Raw genomic sequence first — 22954 nt, 5'->3', positions numbered from 1 at the left:
TGCGGCCGCTCCGCCCACGCGTCGCTGATTCCCCGCCTGTGCGGGCGAAATGAAAAGTGGGCGGAGTCGTGACGGAACCACACCGTCATGAGCACAGCTCGCCCGTGACTCATGACGGCGTGGTTCCGTCACGAGCATGGCGGCGCCGCGTTCATCCCGCACCCCCCCAGCGCCATGGCGGAATTTGCGCCGCGGCGAAGGGGTTAAAAACGCGATTATGGTTTGTATACATTTTATGAGTCAATTTGATAGTTAATTATTGTAAGCTTGTTTATTTTAAATGGACACATTTTTAATGTACACTTGTATGATTTTCCTTGAAAGTCGAATAAAAGTTTATTGATTGATAGTTAAAGAATAAAAACCTCTCAAAACAGTAGGCAGAGAGTGAAAGATTTCCAAAAGTTGTGATGTTGATTGAGAAAACGGACTCCACAAGTGGAAACTCAAAAGTATCCAGCATTTTTGTACAAATCTGATTGGCTGCGACGCTTTCTGATTAGCTTCCATGTTTAAAAACATGTTGGTAGAAGAAATCTGGTTCATACATCAAATCTTTATTGAGTTATAAGAAAAATCATCATACAACTAACGGCATAATCAACTAATGCAAAACAAACGAGCATTGGCATAGCCAACAGGTCTCGCCTTTGGGACCTTATAAGTGTTTAGCCATGCAACAGTTGCAAACCTAAATACTTATAAGGTCCCAAAAGCGAGACCTATTGGCTATGCCAAGCGGCCCTGCGGCCGCGAAAGTGATCGCGATCAAACATCAAAGCGGCCGAGAAAGTGAAAGTAATCTCAGTCGAGCGGGGCGCTCGCGCCCGCGCACATGCACTGTAGCTCTAGGCTGGTCTGGTAGCACTTTTTGGAGCCCTCTCAATAAGTCTCGCCAGACCAGCGCATGGGCTGGATCAGGCGAGACCTAAAAAAGGACATAATAGAAGAATTATCAGTTAGAAAGTTTATCTCCCTCACCCTATCAAACTCTCACTTTATCAAAAAGCGCTTTCCATAAAACATGTTAGTCATGCCCAATGCAGCCTATAAATCATGAAACACATACCAAAAAGCGCTTTGTTACAAACTGAACGAATGTTTGCTTAATAGCGATGGTGCACAGCCATTAAGGTATTTTGAAAGCACGGTCAAAAGCAAAGCTAATAACGTATTGCCTGCTTGTGTTGTCACGCTGTACCAAAGAGTAGAAGGGTGGGGGTGAAAAGTAAAAGGAAACCAACCAATTAAAATAACAGTGTGGAGAAAAAACAAAAACAAACTAAAAACACATACACTCTTATGAAGTGCTCCCTGTAGAAGTAAAGAAATAGGCAGAGAAAGACAGCAGAAGCAGGGGAGGGGCACTCCCAAAAAACAGGAATCAGTACTTCGTTCATGCTCTAGGGACAGGAGAAGCACATGAACAGAAAGTGAAGGCAGCAAGCGCTGATTAAACAGGAGCTAGCAAGTAAGAATGACAATGAAGCCAACCAATTGTAAGCAATGGGAGGGCTTTAAGCCCCTCGTGTGTAAACAAAATGTCTCAAAAGTGACAGCGCAAGTGCTGTCTTACACGAGATGTAAAAGGTCTATGGAGCATCTTGACACAAAAACTTGCACTTTATCAATCAGAGACAGAAACCTTCCTAGTGACAGACAATAACAATTGACATCTTCAAAAAATTGTGTAACAGACTCAGAAAAAAAGCAGTTTGCTTCTATCTTCTGAGACGACAAATTAATATTCATTATAGCTGCTGCATTCTGTCGAAAGGATGATAGAGCAGCACATGACCATAACAAAAGTAGCATTCCTCTCTCAGATCCTTGCATTACCAGCAGTTCGGAGATGTGGTTATGTCTGCAAATCAAAGTTTTTGTGGCAACCAGTGTCAACCATGCAGTATTTTATAAAAACTGAATTTCTGTTCAAAGCTAATTGTTGAAATAAGGAATAATATCCAAATGTTTAGAAAGTGAATTTTAGCACATCGCTTCCCAAAATTAGAAACTGAAACTTTTGAATGAACCAACACATAATCAGTTGAAGTCTACAGTACTGTTTGTCAGATTGTTGGGCGTAAGAGCCAACAGTGCAAATCTTTGTTTTCTGGACAACCGAAAGTTTGTGAGGCACTATATAGGGGCTACAACTGGGGCGCAAGAATGGCCAGTTACTCTGGAGCTCCTCACGAAAACGTTTGCGATATCAGCATCCTGAGTGTGGCCATTACTTGTTTCTGGCACCTCAAACAGCTAAGAAAAGGTCTGCCCTACATTAACAGCTACAATCAATCAATCAATCAGGGAATTTTAAAGCACGCTACTCACCCGGATGCGCTGGGTTTCAGCTAGGGCGAGGTTGGCGGAGCGGAGGTTTCTTTTGGGTACGTGGAAGGAGACTCTTTCGTTGAGGTATTTGGGTCTGGTGTTGTGGAGGGATTAGTAGGCGTGGGTGAGTAACTTAAAGGTTACTCTCTTCTCGACGAGGAGCCAGTGGAGGTCTTGCAGGTTTTGGGTGATGTGCTCATGTCGTGGGATGCCGAGGACGAGTCTGGCTGCGGTGTTCTGGATGGTCTGGAGTTTGCGTAGTAGGGATTTGTTGATTCCAGTGTAGAGGTAGTTTCCTTAGTTCAGTCTGCTTGTTATGTGTGCATGGGTGATGGTCTTTCTGGCTTCGGGGGGAATCCACTTGAAGATCTTGCGGACGATCTTGAAGCAGGTGGAGGCGACGGCGTTGACCTGGTGAGTCATGCTGAGGAAGGAGTCGAGTGTGATGCCAAGGTTCCGGGCATGGTCTGTGGGGGTTGCCGAAGGCGGTGGGCCACCAGGTGTTGTCCCAAGCTGAGGGGGTGGGTCTAAGGACGAGGACCTCTGTCTTCTCTGAGTTGAGCTTCAGACAGCTGCTGCTCATCCAAGCTGCAACGTCTTTCATTCCCTCATGCAAGCTGAGTCTCGTGGTTTCGGGGTCCTTCGTGAGGGAGAGGATGAGCTGGGTATCGTCGGCGTTGGATACTATGCTGAGTCCATGCTGTCTGACGATGGTGGCAAGGCGGGCCATGTAGATGCTGAAGAGCGTAGGACTGATTGATGATCCTTGGGATGCTCCGCAGTTGATCTCAGTGGGTTCGGAGAGGAAAGGCGGGAGTCTGATCCTTTGGGTTCTGCCGGCAAGGAAGGAGCGGAGCCAGTCGAGGGCGGTTCCCTGTATGCCGGAGTCGTGGAGTCTGGCTGCGAGAGTGCAGTGGGAGAGGGTGTCGAAGGCAGCTGAGAGGTCTAGCAGGATGAGGGCCACGGTGTAGCCTTGGTCGAGGAGCATGCGGATGTTGTCTGTGGTGGCGAGGAGGGCGGTCTCGGTGCTGTGGTTACTGCGAAATCTGGATTGAGAAGAGTCTAGGATGGCGTTCTCTTTGATGAAGGTGGTCAGCTGGGAGTTGACGATTTTCTCGGTGACCTTGGCTCCGAAGAGAGATGAGTCGGTAGTTTTTCAGGTCCGTCGGGTCTGCAGAGGATTTCTTGAGAAGGAGCTTGACTTCTGCGTGTTTCCAGTCGTCTTAGAAAGTGCCGGATTCGAAGGTGGCGTTGATGGTGTGTCGTAGCTCGGGTGCTGTGTTGGCGGCGGCTCTGTGGAAGATGTGCGGCGGGCAGGGGTCTGTAGGGGCTCCTGAGTGAATGCTCTTCATGGTCGTGGTGGTATCTCCGGTGGTGACCGGGGTGCAGGCAGTGATGGTGGGCTGGCTGTTGTCGCTAGATGGAATGGTGGTTTCTGAGTCTGTTCGCTAAAGTTGTCGTAGAGAGCCTTGATTTTCAAGTGGCAGTAGGAGCAGAGCTTGTTGCAGAGGTCCTAGGAGGGTGTGACGTCCGTGGCTTCGCTGGGGAGTTTAATAAATTGCTGGATGATGCTGAAGAGTTCCTTTGAGTTGCTGGAGTTGGTGAGGATTTTGTTCTGGATGAAGGTCCTTTTGGTGGAACTGATGAGTTGGTGGTATTCTGTCATGGCGTTCTTGTAGGTGGTCTTGTCTTCAGTGGTTTTGCTGTTCTTCCATCGTTTTTCAAGACTTCTGCAGGAACGTCTGGCTTCTTGGAGGTCAGTGGTGAACCAGGTGTCCTTCAAGGGGTGTTGTTTGTCTAGGTTGCAGAGGGGTGCGAGTGGAGTTGAGGTGTTCCTCTGTGACTTTGCTCCAGTTCCTTAGGGGTGGTCGCGGAGCGGGTTTGTGAGCGGTGGTAGTGTTGAAAGAGAAAGGTACGCAGTGGTGATCTGTTCAGGTGAGCTGCGCGGTGTGACTGAAGCGGATGTTGTTCCCTCCTACGAAGAAGGGGTTGAGGGTGTACCCTGCCTTGTGGGTGGGGGTGGTGACGAGCTGTTTCAGTCCAATGTTGGCGAGATTGTCCACGAGGGTGTTGGAGTCGGGGTCGCTGAGGCTGTCGAGGTGGAAGTTCAGGTCTCCGATGAGTATGTAGTCCATGGAGGCGATGGCGTGGGGTGCGATGAGGTTGGCGATGGTAGTGGTGAACGAAACTACCACATTGGTCCAAGCTCACCTGGAGTATGGAAATGCATGCTATTTGGTGCATCTGAAGTGCCTGCAGCGAATCCATAATAAGGCTGCTCATCTAGCACCTCAGTCATGAACAGATCTCTCCTGTTCTCAAACGTGCACTGGCTACCCATCAAAATAAAATTGTTTTAAGGCAATAGTTATCTTATATCAAGTAAACCATGGTTCTGTCCTTCAGGATTTATCCTCCAAATTCAGTATTTACCTACCAGCAAGTCCCTTTCAATCCTGCTGTCCTTTTCTGCTACTCATCCCCAGTACCAAAATTTAGGGACACAACGCATTTTCAATACCCCGCATCCTGGGAGAGGAACAAACTCCCAATTGAGTTTCGCTCTGTATCTGGGCTGTTCTTTATGTAAACTTTTGAACATGTACCTTTTTAACTTGTCAGATTATCTGTTGTGCCTATGTCTTTTACAGTTTCTCTTTTTCGCTAATTTCTCAACACTAAGAGGCCTTGGTGTATTTGTACTTCATAAATACAAAATAAAATACAAACATAAAAAAAATACAAAATATGAAGTTCCACACAACTTTGCTATAGGTCATACTACCCTCCCACAAGTACAGTTATAGATCAGCTGCTGATTATGCCACTTTTGAATATCCTGCTCCTGAGCCCTTGCTCGCCCAGTCCACTCCCCACTGAAGGAACCATATCACTGATATTCCCTTTAATGATACCCGAGGGTCTCCGTGTAACCTTCTCTTTAACACCATATGCAGAAACGTATCTCCTCAACCTTGTACGTTGGTCTTATTTTGGGGTGGGATTCATGCCGCCCAGCTCTGCTGCCACTGGCAGCCTCCTTTCTCTCAAGCATCTACACTGGTCTCACCTGCTGTGTGCCCCTTGCTTGTACTCCTGTAGCCCCTGTTCACTGTCTCTGCAGTGCGCATTCTCTACAGCGCCTTACCTGCTGATGATGCTCTTCATCTGACTGTCTTTCTCTTCTTGCTGTCGTCGGAGTCGCTCTTCACTGTCCTCTAGGCGTGATTTGTACTCCATCAGCAGCTTCTGCATCTGCTGTTCCTGGACCAGAAGTCGCCGCTCGTACTCCTCCAGGCGCCTGCTTGATACCTTCAGACGGTCTTTTAACTTGGCTATCTCCTGTTCATACTGTGGAGAGAAGAGGGGAATTGAGTGGTGCACAAAAGTCATGAAGTAAAATCGTAACAAAATGGAAAGCTCAGAGTTTTACTTAACAAGTGCAGGCCACCTTTGCTTGTATTTAGCACGTTGCGCGCTACTCTTGTTGCTTCAGTAATTAATTAGCATTCCAGCTCAGATTAGCACTATGGGCTTCTAAGTTTTTATAAGACTTGGCTGGTTTCAAAGACAAAGAATCAAAAGGAGGGAAGCCCTTTGTGATTGTTCCCCATCTCTCAACGCCATTCCAACAAAGCCATCAAAGGTTTTTTTTTAGGAATATTACGCGCTAGGATTACTAGTGACTTTCTTCATCAGCGAATCCTCGTTCAGATACCTACAGTATCTGCACAGGCTCAACCTTGAGACTTAAGGGAGGTCTTTGGTAGTTATGGGGATCCCCAAAAATGTTAATCGTCTAAGAGGCCCAGAAGTTTGTTCTATTTCAAGGGCACCTTGGCAATGTTAAAAACAAATGGGACACTTAGCAAGAGCTTTAGTAGCTCTAGAGACCCAGCGTCAACATGTTTCAGCCAATGCACCCACACCTCAACAGGTTATTTGGCTTTCAGCAGGACCCATCGAGGATCCTGGCCAAATTATTTTATTCATTCTTTGTGAAGATATCAATTGTTGCTCATTCAAGCATACCATACATACCGGCCTATTCTGGTACCTATATTTCGTTCTCCCACATCTCCATGGGGATAAAGAGGCAGGAGAGCCTTTTGTCAAAGTTTTTAGTCTGGTCTTGGACCTATTAGGTCCCTCCTTTCCCCACAACTACATGGTTTTAAAGTTAACTAGCATCTGCCATAATAGCATTATTACAAGAGTCAGCAAAATAAACTGCATCTTATCTTGTAAATTCAAGCAGCTTGGAAAACTATCTTAGTAAAACAAATGACGGTTCCACATAACTGAGTTGGGTACCAATGTTGTAACCTAGTGGTACCAAACTTTTTCGACCTGCTGCTCCCTTGACCCATTGGCCATTGTCCGTGGCTCTCCACTGTTACTTTTTTTAGAGGGTCAGGGGATGTAAGCCCGGTCTCGGGAGCATTTATCTCCCTGAAAATAATTGGGATGAAGCTGATGAAGATGTTATAATCATATACGCAAGGTGTTTCGTATTACTAAAGCGGCACCTCTAATAAAATGTTCCTAGTTACACTGCTTTTCCCATGCCTTTTCTAGAGTACCCTCTCAAACTTTTTTATCCCACTTACAGTGCTAGATAGCACCCATATGCATGTAGGCCCCATTGCCAAAGTGTTTCTGCACTGGAAGAATATTTGCATGCACTTCCATTTCTACCTGTGTCGTACGTGCCAACACACCTGTCTCAGCAGGGTGAATCACAATTTTTTTTTAACCACATACAGCTTTACTTTTGCTGTCTCCTCCCTACAATTGCCTCCAAATAAATGCAAGTAAAATAAATTCCTCTGATTTCTTTTTTTTTTTTTTTTTAAATGTCCCTCTTTCTTGTTTCCAAATGCTGGCATTGTGTTGTATAAGGTGTTTTACATCCCTGTGCTCAAATGGAGAGCAGGCCTGTCTGGAAATGTGTGTGTACTGGAAGAAATGTGTACTGGAAGTACCTATGATTCAAGTACAAATGTCAAAACTTAGTGTGTTTAATAGACAGGACAACTGTACTTTCCTGATAACTTGCATTGGCGTAAAATGCATTTGGGAAAAAACGAAACTATTAACGAGTCTAACAAAATAAATGAGGCACCTTCGGCTTACTTTGCGAGTGTTGGAACGTGGAGATCTAGTGAAATATGGAGCTCATCTCCCTCGACATGCCATCAATTAAGCGCAATGTTTACAGCTTTAGGCACGTCACTTACAGATCATCAACATCATGCGTTTAAGTCTAATTAGTTTAACTGAAGCCAATAGACCCTTCAACATTGAATGCATTAAAGTGCTTGGTGCGCGGCTCCCCATGCTAGGTTTGACAGCTCCCCAGGGAGCTACGGCGCACAGTTTGGGAACCACTGTTGTAACCTGTATACATAACTACATCACAACTACTGTTTCACTTGCATAGCACAAAAACGTATTTTGACAAACATGAAAAAGCTAATGAAGCATACAGACACCTTAACAAATATTAAAACAAGAAATACATTTCTAATAAACATTGGAATCATCAAACAAGATATCTCCAATAAGCATCACAATTGATTCAACAAAGGAGGTATGTTAAAGTGAACGGAGGCCCTACACATCCAGAAAAGAACACCAACAATCTGAAACAATTGCTACTAGTGTTGAGCCAAAAAAGTATATATGTGAACTATGATACTTAAAGCTCCTGTGCAATAAAAGTAACCATTAGCAATATTCTAACATCAAATCTACATTCACTAAGATGAAAGCAAAGAAGCCTACCACCAGTCTGTTTTACGAATAGGGACAAGCAGGATTTAGAAAACGTTTGCCTGATAATACCATTAGATGTAATGGTACTATCAGGTGCTACTAATATGTGGTGTAAGTCTATTCATGCAGACATTGTTTAAAAGCAGTAAGGGCTTGGAGAGGATTGAAAGTGTCTTCCTGTAGTTATTATTCAAATCTCCATCACAGCATTTAATGGAACTGCTCAGACACACCCATGAATAGCATTGAACACAGCCAGCCAATGAGAAGATATGTATGCTGGCATGCTTTCTGTTAGATAGGAACCACTGACGAACATCAGAAAGAGGGAGTGATTAGTAACCATCTCACCAATATCTCCTCATAAGTCTTTAACCACTAATACTTTCAACATTCAATGGAGCACGATACTGAAATGAAGCAGCATAACAGTAGCCAAGAGTCATGTATGCTGTGGCTAACCTACGAATTTCCTGTTGAAATGTTCTCAAAGGCCCTTGCATTCACTTGTCACAGTGACCCCTACATTTACCAGAGATATTGCATTGACCACTTGGTAACCAGCTAAATTGCTGCATTCCAAAAATGTCCAAGCTCGATACTTAATAACTTGGGGTGGGGCATAGGGATCAAGACATGAACCACTGAGGCTCTCATGAGGCTCAACAATATTCTGCATCATCTCACCTAGAAGCAACCTAACACTTGGAGTTTCTCTCCACCTATGAACTGAGAATCATAAACCGGTAATAAGCCAGGCAGAGAGGACCGAGAAGCAGACAACTGCAGCCTGCTGATCCTGGAAACCTGGCGCTGCAGAATATAAGGCCCCTTCCAACCCCTGAGCCCGGGATGCTAAGAGAAATTGTTTCCAGAACTGCTCTAAATCCAGCAGAACTCAGCAGCTCAGGGTAGTGAGATAAAGGAACAACCCTCGCTGAGCCACCCACTATAGGTACACTGTCCTAAAACATGTGATAAAATTGACAAAAACGGACTACCTTATTTAATATTTGGGTAAGCCCACAGTAGTTGGATATTTTGGGTAACAGGGCGGGAATCCCAGGTGAGAGGCAATGATGACATAAAAGGACTCCTCATCTGCTGAAGCTCATAGAAGGTTGCCTGTACTGTAACCATAGAGCTTAAATTAGTGCTGCCTCAAGGACACCATCAGTGGAGACTATATACGACCTAGCATGCTAGTGAGAACTGGACCAGAAGGCTTTGCAACAACAACAAAAAGTGCCATTGCAACTTTTAAATCAAGTGGACATATTCGAATAAATATAAATATCTAACCTGCCTCTCTAACATGCTATTTGTAAGGGAATACTGATGGAGCGAAGGGTTAAAAATCCACCAGTGGACCATAAACAAAATCCTTAATTCAACACTGTTACACTGATAATACACTGCAAACCATTTGACTAGATAGTTTAGGGCAAGTTGTATAAACCATTTGGAAATTCTGCAAGAACAGAAGCAAAACCTTCTCAAACAGAAAAAGCGGAGGAATCCTCAAGTCCCACAACGTCTTACTAACCTTTTCTGCTGGTTTGACCTCATCCTTGTTTTCCTCTGTGACGTCCTCTTCTTCATCCTCGTACTTTCCGTTATTCAAGACCCATGCAGCTGTCCGCTCCACTGGCGACATTGTAGTTGAATCCACAGGTGAATGTACCTATAACAATAACAAACCAATGAAGTGTATACACTTGGCCAGAGCGCAAACATCCCAGCCCAGAGTCCTCACAGGCAATGTAAAGAGTGTAGGAAAAATCCCCTTTTCACATGATCCCCCCCCCCCCCCCCCCCCCCCCTCAGACATTTTTGCTTTTATAGGACTCTTTTGCTGGCATATTTTGATTCTGAGCAGTGGAACTGCTCAACAGACACCTAATGTAGGTGCACCGTCTTAAACCATGCCCTAGGAATGGCAAAAATACAGACTAGCTTGTTTAAAATTTGAGTAAGCCCACAGTCACATTGTGTAAAATGTGTACTAGTGCTATAAAAATCAAATGTCCGATGTGGCAGTACACCACCCAAATGTGGAATTTTGAAAATATAGGACATGAGCAGAAAGGTAGCCATGTCACATATGGCTATAGGCTTTCATGCTAAAATACCAAATCGAAACTGATTTTGACATTTCAGGCCTAAATTTGACTCAAGTAAGTCAACTGTACGAGGGCTTTACAATTCACACAGAAAGGCCACAATTAATTAAAATGCAGATTTAAAACACGTCAGCCATACTTATAGCATATTGAGAGATGTACCTGGAACTTTAGAGTCCTTTGACTGTAAAAGTTGTTGCAAAGTTATACATTTATGCAAGTTGCACAGGGTTAAAAGACATACTTTTTTGCAGGATGTGTTAGTAACAAACTAGAAATTTTGTTATTGCAACCTTTTGCTAAAGAGTGGAAACCTAATCCATTGATAAAGTTAGATTAGCACCACAAATCTCTTAAATAAGATTTCTCGGAAGGCGAGAAATTTCTGATGGATAAACTGCATCTTATCTTGTCAATTCAAGAGCTTGGGACCCTTTTGTTGGCATAGCAATTGGCCATTTCCCCAACCCAAACATCTGGCATCTAGGAGACTGAATAACAACTGTAGAAGGGCTGTGTTGGGAAAGCAGGGCAGGGATGTACCAAGGGAATTAACGTCCTAAAGACAGACGGAATGATACATCATACCCCCAAATATCAGGGCTGGGGAGAGCTGTCTCGTTATGTAGGCATCTCTCCAGACACTCAGCTACTTGCACCCAAGGAGGGTCTGTGCAGAAAATGACCATCTCAAGAGAGCAGCTTGAGAGAATTAGACTCTAGATGCATCACTTCAGGCTGCTGCGTTGGTTCTGTAACTGAGGACTCCTCACTTGTGCAAAAAAACAAACAAAACGCTCCATGCAATTTGGGGAAGGACGCAATAGAGTCAAAATGAATCTTTGGAGGGTTCTGGCTTTTAACTCCTGTCAGAACTACTAGTGGAATTTCCTTGCTTCTGCCTTACATCACTTGGGTTGCATGGACTTCCCAGAACTGGTGGTGCTAATTCTCTGACTCTCTTCCAGGGTTAGTGAAGAGTGGACTTGCCCTGTACTGCACTTGCCACTGCAAGCGTGGACTTCTGGGACCGACTTGCTACATGTCTCCTCTCCCTTCAAAAAGGATGTTACACTTTTGTGGTCTGCGGAGGTACTGGTATGTAGTTGTATGTTGTACTGATGGGTGCCCCCTGATTGAGATAGCTGGTGGGCTACAGTAAGGGATCTGGACCGCAATCCTGTTGCTTTCCTGTCTGGCATATCTGCCAGCTGATTTGAAGGAACAGCTGGGGTGCACTGGAGACATCCTCAATTTTGCAAGGAGGAGTTGAGGGCACAGGAGACAGTCCCACACATTTGATGCAAGTTTGGAAAATTTGCAAAATAAAGCCTGCACCTTCAAAATCCTCACCCATGCCTACAAATGCCTGCACCCCGAACCCGAATAACTCAACGATAGAATCAACTTCCACGTACCCAAAAGAAACCTTTGATCTTCCAACCTCGCACTGGCCGAAACCCCATGTATCCACAGAGCCAGAGCAGGTAGAAGATCCTTTTCTCACATTGCAGCCAAAACCTTGAACGAGCTCCCGGCAGATATCCGACTCGCCCCCCCCTGAACACCTTCAGGAAGGCCCTAAAGACCTGGTCCTTACCAGGAAGGGGTAAACGAGCCTGCAAACCCATTTGACAGAAGTAAGCAACAGCCAAAAAGGGAACAGTCTCTGCCGAGCCCTCCCTGCCTGTGTGATACCAAGCATCTTATTGGTAACTTCTTGGATGCATAACAGGCCTCCTGGGACTGCTGTGGATAACAGATTCAAAGACGATTTTTGGAAGAGGACATTAGCTTTAGAAAATCATAAATCCTGACCCCAGAACAAGTTTTAAGAATTAAAAGCTTATTTTTACTAAATAGGATTGTGACTAATATGTGATTGATTTCTTGACTTTAATGTTTGCTTAGGTGCTGCTAAATTACTTTGAACAAAATTTTTTCAGCAGGAAGCCTGGTTCTTGAGCCACAACAACCAGACGTAACCACACAATTCGTCATTGAAACCGGCTTTTACTTAACAAGGTGGTAAATTGCTGAACTACTTACTGCTGTCTTTCCTTAATCACAACATGCCATTATGGAACAAGCTCAAACTCATTTTGCGCAGCTTCTAAAATATAGCCCTCACCGAACCTCAAAACTTTGTAGACTCCATTTATCCTCCAGCCTTAAAATCCCACCAGTCTTCAAATCCCATCCACTCATCGCCTTTGTCCTAAACGACTCATTACTCCATCACATCAAAACCTTACCCTCCCAAACAAACCTTCTCTCAATACACTTTTGCATTTGATGCACAGTCTCCTCTGTGAGGCCACTTTTCTTACTCCTACTTATCTTGCTCTCCCTTTCCCTAGCATTATTTCTCTACTCCTGGCTTCCCTCCCTTGATATGTTTTGTGCGTTATTTTTTCCCTACCCTACCCAAAATGTCACTGTTGAAAACCTCTTTTTACTCCTACCCCTTCTAGTCAGTCCCTCTTCAGTTCTCACCCTTTCCACTGAGACTGCTCTGTGTCTTTATAGTTTAACCTGGTGTCACAGACCCGCAGCACTGACACCTGCTCAGTCCACCGGCAGTGTTTGGCCTTTCAGAATGAGGAGTCAGATCATGCAAGGGTGAGTGAGACCTTTGGCTGAGAGGTTTGAAACTTTCACACGAAGCATCAAAGCCAAAGGTCTCACTCACCCTAGCAAGGTCCGAGTCCTCATTACTTCTTATTCTTGTCCTCCGAAGCCCCGCTCCTAAAGTGTTCAAAACAACTTACCGATCCATGTGGAAGTCGGTAGCAGTGTTCTTTAGACGGTAATCAATGTTACATGTCTAAATGTACATTACAAGTTTGTTGGTCCTGTGCTTCATGAACAGACATATGAGCAGCAATGATGAAACTATGGAGATATATCGGTAGCTGCCGAGCAGCGAGCACCACTCCAGACAAAGAGAAAACTGGTGCACTCTAAGCCCGACTCAGAAGGCGTTGAGGGTAAAGTTCAGAATGCAACCAAATTAAAATTAGCCGATCATCTGTGGTTGGCTACCCACTCTACAAATGCAGATGAGAGAGAAACAAAAGAGGGATTTGGTGGCAAGACAACAGCGCCTTTTCTATCCTTGGAAACAAAGGTCATGAGTCTGAACAAAAACAGCTCAGCATTGTAACAGCCCTTCACCCACCGTACCATGAAAGGCAGCATGTGGGCGAGCCAGCAGAGAAACACTGACTGCAAGGGAGAATAATCTTGTGTATGATCAATCCTGAATGACTCTTTCCTTCTGTAGATGCTCAGATTGTTTAAGGTGCTCAAAAAATCTTCTCTTGGTTGGTCATTGAGCCTTCTGATGGCAAAGTTTAAAAAAAGAATCATGGCACAGAGAAGTAAAACAATTGAAATTGAACTTTCCTTGATATTCTGCTCTGTGAATCCCAAGGCAGCACTGGCATCTGGGTCGCTGTGTGGGAAAACCATAATTTGGAAGATGGGGGATAAGTGCTAGCAAGTTAAAAAAATAAACTCCATCTTTATGAGGGCACTGAAACAGCAAACATTAACGAGTCAGCCCAGAAGGGCAGAAGTCTGTTAGTACCGGTTGCACCACTATGTACCGGCAGCTGCAGTCAGGCTGCTGCAAGGCTGAGACGACAGACACATACACATGCCTAACAATAGTGTACCTCAAGTATCTCCGCCATTACGCTTGCACTGTTGTATAGTGTGGAGGTCAGAGATTAGGTACGTGCAATTACAGTCCTGCCTTAGGTGCTAAAAGTTGCAAGTCTGAGGTAGGAGGTGAGGCCTCCAGTAACAACCCTGACACCTGCTCTCCTCCTAAGACAGTCACCCTTTCATGTCTTCCCACACATTTGGGTGGGTCAGCAAGACTCCACTACTCCAGCTGGACCGGTTTCAAACTGGTACAGTCTGTTTAGAGAAAAGGTTTACAGATCTCAAGGTTGTCCTTGAAGGTGGACAACCAAATGAATAGGTAATACTAGCACGAGCAAAAAGTGACCAGCCCAGATGTTGTTCACATAACAGGTCACAAGAGCCTCAGCTGCTCTCTTCTTGGCTGCTGGATTTAGAGTTCTGAATGGATAAGAGGAGAGACCATGAATTTCAGTTATGGAATTGAAAAATCTTCTTCCTACTCTACAAACAACCTGCTAATGTCAACTGACAGACTGCGTTACGAGCTGTGCAAAAACAAAGCTAGACCTGATGTTTGTACTCTCTCAATTCTTCCAGCCAACCTCTCTATCTACATTTTCTCTTATCCTCCATATAATAGTGAACTTTGAGCTCTATATATCCCTTATTTATTTTTAAACAATTAGATGATTGACTCATAGACAACTTGATATTCAAGACTAATTAAATATTTCAAGTGGCTTTCTGAGTGAAAGAATACATTGCTGATGTCATGGCACCATTTCCTTGGATGCAGAGGACATTTTACTACTGCACTAGCTGTTATTAATCTATGGGGAGGCATTTTCTGATATATATGGTAGCTTTTTTTTTTTGTAACTGCATACAATGGCTGCCTATGCTTAAAACATTGAGGAATCTAATGTACAGGACGCTGTCTGGAAAATAACATTGCTTTAACACGAGGGCTCCCTCAGTTAGTGCAACTACAGCTGGCTATTTCCCTCTCACCTATCTGTAAGTTAGCTAGCTGCCAAAAGCCCTGGATAGGTCTTAATATGTTATGGAAAAATTCCTCCTACCCTAGCTTTCCAAACAGTGCTCTTTCGTGATGTTATTCCACAAGCCACAACAGGAGATTGTTTGTTTGAATGCAACATCAATCTTGGTAATGTATTTTACTATAGAAACAAAATGTGTGCAAAAAGAGGATCTGAGATGGTGACGTGACCTTCATATTCATCAAACTCACAAGTAAGAGATTTTTTACACTGTTATGCATTCCCACTGAGTTATCTTAAATCATGACAGTTTAATTAAATTATAATAAAAGCGTTATTTTGCATTACGGATTAATTCAATGCAATGCAGCTGATAATAGAGTGGATGACATGAGGAGTTGGGCTAGCAATGTAAAGGGGTAGGCTTTTTAAAAAAGTATATAGACTATTCAGCAAATGCCCCCCCACCTTCATCTGACTATCCATTCCTGCCAATTTCCAGAGTAAAGATAGTGGGGGTGGCAGCACTGTATGGAACAGTGGTACAAATCATCAGTGCGGAGAACCTGGGGTTAAATGAGAATTACGTACCTGCAAATGTGGTACTCCACCCTCAGGTTCTTTTATACATTCAGATGCCAATTGACTACTTCACCACACCAGCCTGGGAATCCTCCATTAAACATGTGACATGTTTTGTCTTAAAAGAGGAGCCCCACCAAGTGAACCTTTTCTAGAAGCAGTTGAGTTTGCTTTTATCCCTACCACACTGCCCTTTAGTGAAAACTCTCCCAGACGCCTCTATTTCTCTGAGTCTTTGGCGAGTCAACCCAAACATATCACAGAGTAAGCAACTCACCAGGGAGGCTGGGTGCATCTGAATGAATTTATACAAGATAACAATGCTGGACAGCCATCTTACAAGTAATTCATTTTTTCTCACATATTAGATCTTTTATACATGAGATGCCGTCTGACCAGAGTAGCAAAAACTGGGAAGTGGGTGCAGAGTTCACCTTAACAATTCTTCAGTACAGTATGACACATTGTGGGGGTCAGCCTTCACATCAGAGTGAAGGCTGTACATCTCAACAATAGAAGTGAAAAACTAGTTTGCTCCTTCCAAAAGTCCACCAGCTGCATGTTGGCCATGAATGCGGCTGTTGCACTGGTGAGTGAGCTGTCACACAGGAAGGCAGTTTTTGGTTCACCTTCAGGCAAGTAAATCTGATGCGGTCCACCTACCACCTGGTGATGATGGTTTTGGCTACTACCTGTACCATTCTGGACTGGCTGAAGGCAATGAACAGCTGAGCTGTAACTTGCAAAGATTTTGTCTTCTCCACATCCCTGGGAGAACTTTTCGCAACAAGCATGTTCCAGAATCCACTCCCCCTTGGATACAGGTGACTTGAAAAACACTGGTACAAGTAGAGTCTGATTCACGTGGAAATTAGAAACCCCTTTGGAGTAAAATATGGATGAGTCTTGAAAGTGTTCTTCCCAAGGCAGAATCTCATATGTACTCCTCCTCCTAAAAAGCTTGAATCTCTCCAACTCTCTTGGCCGATACAACCAGGAAGACCATTTTTTTAAGTTAGATATTTCACCACAAAGGAATAACCTGGTTTAAAAGGACTAACGATAAATGCAATAAGCACTACATGAAGCTCCCATGTTGGGGCCAGTTTCTTGGTTAGGCGAAATATGCAGAGAAGTCCTTTCAAATGGTCATGATGACTGGTCTAGTGAACAGGATATTTGATCCTGGTCTTTTGCAGTACGTGAGGATCATCCCTAGGCAAGTGGACCTAGAACAGGAGTTGGCCAGTGCATCCATGCGCATTAGGTCAAGGCCAAACTGTCCAAAGTCTAAGACTATTGGATCCAAGAGTACAGATTGAGGGTCACTGAAATGAGGTGCATTATACTGCCTTCATCCCTGGTCAGTAGTGTCTTGTTTCCAGGAAGATGCAAGAGAAATTAAACTGAAAGCAGTATGAACTCAAATTACCACATTTGCCAAAACCAATTATGCACCACGAGGATTATGTGGCAACTACCTTCCATGAGCTTTTGCACCATCTGTTCCAACAGGTGAAGTGCACAAAATGCATACAGGAAATATGCACCCCAATCAAATCCATGAACAGCACATCTCGTCTGTGATCCTCGACCGGGGACATTGGAGGAGAAATTTGAGCATTTGATTTTTCTCCCTGTTGTGAACAGATCTATAGTCAAGTTGCCACACATGGCACAAATTGGTCTATTTCCCATTCATGAGTCTCTGACACTGCTTTGTTGAGGTCATCCGCCTTCATGTTGTTCACCAAGGCAGGCATCTTACTATTCAGTGGGTCTTCAGTTTGTTAGCTAACATCCCAATATCCTGTGATTCTTTGGGAAGACTCCATGGATAGGTCCTGCAATGCTTCAAGAGATAAAACAGTAGGCTTGTGTTGTCGGTCAACACCAGGAATGAAAGGATGAGGGATACTCTACTGCCTTAAGATCAAGCATGTTGATAAATAGTGCCCTTTTGTGTTCCAGCCCCAGGCCACAGTTTGACAATGATTCCAGGTGGATGACCCAGCTCTACAATGCCACTGGAGTCAAGCTATCCTGGCTGATGAGGGGTGAAACCCTGAAACCGGTCCAAGGATGCTGGTTTTCAGTTCAGGGAGGACCTGGCCTGGCTGTTCGAGCTGGACTGTTACCATTGGGCAAGACTGATTTGCATATGGCTGGGTTCAAACTGGAATGGCATAGGGAGCAAAAAAACGATGGATTTAGGCCCAGATCTCTGTACTGGGGTGAATGCAAGACATCGTTCTGCATTCTGTCCATCAATAGTTCTTTTTGCATTTAGCACCCCGAGTGGGACGGGTATGCCCAGACGTGGGTCTCGTGCTCTCCATGCCACTGGAGTCAAGCTATCCTGGCTGATGAGGGGTGAAACCCCGAAACTGGTAGTGGGGTGAATGCAAGACACTGTTCTGCATTCTGTCCATCAATAGTTCTTTTTGCAGCTCTACAATGAAGCACATGTGAGCCCCGTGACTTCTGGAGTCTGAGAGATAAAAGGAATTTCAGCTGTCAGATGCACACAATGATGCCATTAACCTAGATCTGCTTTCATAAGCTCGGTTTATCAAATGGGATCTTGCCAGACTACAGACACCCAGATCCACTGATTGTGCCATCGCTCCGGCATGGAGGCACAACTGTAGGTGTCACATGTATATTATAATGATACAGGAAAACATCAAACTAAGTAACACCATGGACTGCCTGGCTGTCATTGTATTTGACTGTCTGATCATGAAACACTTTTCCAGCCAGACACCAACCCTGTATTCGACTGGCTATACCCTGCAGCATATGGTGTTCGAAAGAAAGTGACCTGGACAGAACAAGCTAGTATTTCATAAGGGTGACATGGAGACCCAGGTTCCAGAATTGGTCCTGTGCAGGTTTGCTACTACTTCTGTCACAGCTTTGGTTGGGCCTTTGCCATCTACTCTTTCAAGTAGTGGAAATGGGGACCCTTCCCTGCCTGTGTAGATGTGCTGCAAATAGCTGCAAGAACTTGGTGAACACATTCGTAAATGTCAAAATTTGAACTGTTAATGTCCTTGGCCAGCACAAAATCTAAGAAATCTGTGATGCTTACTGTGTACAATATCAAGGAAATAAGGCATATTTGAGATCACCCTCCAGACAAGATGCACTAGACAAGGGATGATCTCTACCAGTATCATCTGGAAGGACTGCTTTCAAATGTATCCACTGATGAAGCAAAGGTCAATGATGGGTCCAACAACCTGGTCAATCTTTTTATGAGGAAAATTATTTTCCTAAACTGGGACCAGTTTGATCAACTTCCTGTTGCACAAGTACTGAATGTCTTCTTTCAGCAGAATGAGTTACACCAAACACCTCTCAGTCAAGAGCGGGGAAGGGTGGTGGTTTCTCCATATACTATAGTGTGTGGCCTGTACTTATAATCTCTTCCATCATTTGTGTGAACGGATCTTGTCCCACCTCGAGGCCCTGTCTAGGGTGTCTTAATCTCTGATGGACCCATCACCACTTAGACTTTTTGGATCTCAGAAGAAATCTAGTAGCTTGGCTGACCATGCTCAGAGTACTGTTATTGCCGGTATCCTAACAGAATGGGTAGGAAGGGCCACAGCTGGAATAAAGAAACTAGAAACCCCAAAGGGTGAATGAATCTGCCTCTGTCACCATGAAAAGTAGAAGGATATCTATTGGATAACACCCACCCCATCTTAGTAGTGTCCATGTCCTCTTTGATGGGCCTGAGAGACTCATCCATCTCCTTGGCAAAGGGCTCTTCTCCAGTTTTCACTTCTGTCATCCTGGAAGGCGATTTTGAAACAGACAAATATGTGGCTGGGTGAACACTGTCAACGTCAGCACTGAATGTGCAAGGTGGACACTGATGTGGAGGTCAGCAACATGGATGTCACGGAAAGGAAAGCGGACATGGAAATCTTGGTTCTAGGGGAAAATGTCCTCTTGGACTCAGACGTTGCTGTAAGTCTTCGGGCGTGTACCAGCCAACCTTGGAGAGCAAGAAAGAGCACATGGAGTCTGAGGAGTTGTTGGACCTAAGATCCTAGAGGTAGCTTGGCTCCGGTAGAAAGCCTTTTACTCAGAAGCGCATATCGTGCTTGCATCACACCCAACTCACACTCTAGCGATACACCACTGAAAAATGACGCTACACCGAATAATTATAAAGTTTACCAGAAATCTTTATCTTCCCTTCTCAAACGTGGTTAATCAGGTTCACATCTCAGAGTAAAACATTTCATTACATTTAAATCGACAGTAGCATTCCCTTCGTTACTTCAGTATAGCAGATACCTACACCCCCTCTGCTGTTATAACCCAGCACCTTGACTCTGGAGCGCCACTTTAAATCCTCACAGAAGCACTCCCCATAACATTTACATCTCTCTGGATTTCAGCTGGTTATTTAGACTACACAATGCTCTTCTGACGGATGGTTTCCCTAACCGCTATACTTCTTGGACCTTACGCTGTCGCAAATAATCAAACTATTACATTTAGGAACTAAGCGGGAGATTCACTCTGTTACTGGCAAACAATCGGTGACCACCAGGCAGTGTACATGTAAATTACTTTAGCACTAGACATTAATGCATTACATTTAGGCATTGTACATGAACTCTTGCTGTTACTAGAGATTAAACTGCTATTTCCAACACTATACTTAAGATTCTTAGTACGTAGACTTCAGTCTCACGTGTGATTATGTCAGTGTACCCGTTTAATTAACCTAGAACCTGGCTTTCCCAGGGACCGGCAATCGGGTATGACAGGACATCAACCGTCCGTAACTGCGTGCTCTCCTGGGCTCTCCCCCCTTCTTTTTATGCCCAGCTTACTGTGTATTCAGGGTGTCCTCCGTTGGGGAAGTTCAGCAGAGCCAGGAGCTGAGTTCCCTCGTCATTGGGACAGACGGGGCTCACCGCGCTGGCAAGGAGATCTCTTCAAGTAGGGGAGGGCGAAACACAGGGCACACCCCCTCGACCACCTCCCCCAAGGACTACCCTGCTGGTGGGTCTCCTCCGCTGGCGGAAGCCTTGCTCTTCCGCTCCCCACAGCCCGCTGGTCTCACTCTCTAATGGACAACAAGTTCCTAATGGACTCCGAAGGCCAGGCGCTGTCTCAAGGTAACTCCGCGTCTGCTGGGGAGGCGCACCCGCAGCCGGCAGGAGCAGCGCGGCATGTGGGGGCGCGGCCTTCAACCTCTACCGGCAACAGTGGGGCGGTGCTTCGGCCCCTCTCACGTGACACTGGGACGGCGGCTTCAGGGCCTGTCACGTCCCCGGCTTCCGGGATGCAATTTCTCCTCAGCTATCAGACGCGACGGCTGCTCGCTGGCCCACACCAAGGAGTCCCGACACTTCCCCAGACCTCCTGGTGATTACAGGCCACTCCCTGGTGATCTCAGGCAATCTCTCAACCCCGGGGTTGTGGTGGTGAGTACTCCAGGCTAGGATTCGTGAGGGGGGGGGGGGGGGGGGGGGGGGGCTGAAATTAAGGATGCAGGGCTCACCTCAGAGCCGATGAGTAAACCAGCCAATCTCTGCAGAATAGGGCCCGGGCACCTCCCCTATAGCCAGGGACAGTGGACAGTCGCTAGGGCCAGTTTGACTAGAAACCCCAGGCAACAACAGGGATGAGAGGAAGGTAGTTCCAGACGGCGATTCTTTCCCTGGTCCAGACCTTCAAGGATTCTGAATACATGGAGGCTACCAGGGTAACGATGACCCCCCAAGTCATTGGCTGTGCTCAGGGACCGGTCAGAAGGTTGAGGGTGGTGTCAGCTGATGAGGGAAGTCACGCAGACCCTAAGACCTGTCAATTCCCTATCTAGCGCAGCCACCTCCCCACTCAGGTGCTTTACTCCTGTCTATCTCACAGCTCAACTAAGTCCTAAAATGGCCGCCCTGCCCTCACCTCTATTTATCACCTGGGGCCAGACTGGCCAGAGTGGCCTAGAAGGTTCCGAAACCTCTCATGGCAGTCTATGGCCCAGGTGCTGAGGTGACAGTTGGAACCACCATTTTGTGAGACTAACCTCTCTCTTCCTGTTTCTTCAGTGAAGCACCTTGCGCCTCTCCCTCAGCTATTGAGAATGAGGCGCCCAGAGCCTCTACATCAACACCCAAAAAGTAGTTAGTGGACAGAAAAAAAATGAGAAGGAAAAGAAAAAAAAGAAAAAGGGGAGGGAACAGCCAAAAGGGCTGACAGGTCTAACAGGAGTATTCTGCAAAAAACATGGGCAATTGTACACTGCCTTTGTGGCTCCCATGACTAAGATTTCCTGATCTCCCACATGAGGACTTGCGACCTTGATTTGTGATTGAGTTCTTGGATTAGAGGTGGTTTTATTATTTTCCTTGGAACTGCCAGGCTCCTGCTCTGACTTGAGGTGCAGCAGTCTCCTAAGGTGTTCCTTACATATTATGAGGGGGGCTTAATTCATTTCATTGTCAATTTTAAACATTTGCGGCAGATGAAAACTGTTTGAAAAAAGCTCCGCTTGGTACCGGCATGCTGGAAACACATGCTCTCAGCTACTTCCTCCAGGCAGAGAAGCACCGTATTCTCGCAGGGAATTAAAAATGGAAGGGCTCTAGTGGTCTCCCAAGCACTATCCCATGCTGTAAGAATTTGAGAGAGGGAGGTGCTTGGGAAAGGTGTAAGATACAGGTTAGTATGGCTAAAATCAAGCTGAACTGGGACTAGGAAAGAGCTGTTTGGTGGTAGCAAACATTTCAGGTTTAATTTTTTCTAGATGCCCAGCTTGATGCGAAGATATATTCAAAAGCAAATGAGTCTTTAAAAAATCCGGTGTTGGAGAATATTAGATCACTTTATTTGCACACAGCAACTTGTCTCTGGTGCTGGGCACTATTTTCAATATTTGGTATAAGCTCTTGCCTACTTAAGGATCGATTTTTTTAAAATCCATTCTGTCAGCCCTCCTAACTCTGCCCTGTTTCTGTTGAGATTTGTATTTCAAGCAGCAGCTAGGCTGGTCTTGGGAGGCAAGGAATCTGGTCACATCACTAAGTGCTGAGACAACTGTAAAGGTCACATCATTCTCACTGGATTGAATTCAAAGTTACATACCTAAGTTTAAACCAAATCCGATTCTCCTCAAGACCCTCTCCCCACCCAACAGCTGGTCGCTTAACTAAAAAAAAGAGTGCAGATTTCTGGTCATTCAAGAGGTTTAAGTCAACAGCAGTAGGGATCCGCTACTTGATGAAGTTAAATAATTGAGTAAATCTAAAACAGTCATTCAAGCATTTTCAGGGAACATGATCCAAAGTGGAAATCTTTAACTGTGTGCTTGTAAAGAAATACAAAATGCCACATTTTCTCAAACATTTCAAAGCCTATGTCTTTCCTATGAATTTTGTGCAAGGCCTGATCTATTCAACTGATTGTTATTGCTTCATTTGACTATTTGATGATAATGCCTCATCAACAGGG

At 45.0% G+C, this 22954-nt stretch overlaps 1 protein-coding gene across 8 annotated transcripts in view; it reads right to left on the bottom strand.

Moving 5' to 3' along the window:
• The window catches only part of RASAL2 (RAS protein activator like 2), an 891981-nt gene that overhangs the window by 24100 nt on the left and 844927 nt on the right, over window positions 1-22954 (bottom strand). For all 8 annotated transcript variants that reach the window (XM_085601613.1, XM_085601610.1, XM_085601612.1 and 5 more), the window contains 2 exons: window positions 9659-9796; window positions 5483-5685 (listed from right to left, as the gene is read on the bottom strand). In XM_085601613.1, coding sequence (XP_085457739.1) covers window positions 5483-5685; window positions 9659-9796 — 341 coding nt within the window. The remainder of the gene's footprint in view (window positions 1-5482; window positions 5686-9658; window positions 9797-22954) is intronic.

Source organism: Triturus cristatus, chromosome 4_2 (genome assembly GCF_964204655.1).
Source record: "Triturus cristatus chromosome 4_2, aTriCri1.1, whole genome shotgun sequence".
Lineage (NCBI taxonomy): Eukaryota > Metazoa > Chordata > Amphibia > Caudata > Salamandridae > Triturus > Triturus cristatus.
Note: the sequence above shows the minus strand (reverse complement) of the source record. Positions and strands in the feature narration are given on the sequence as shown.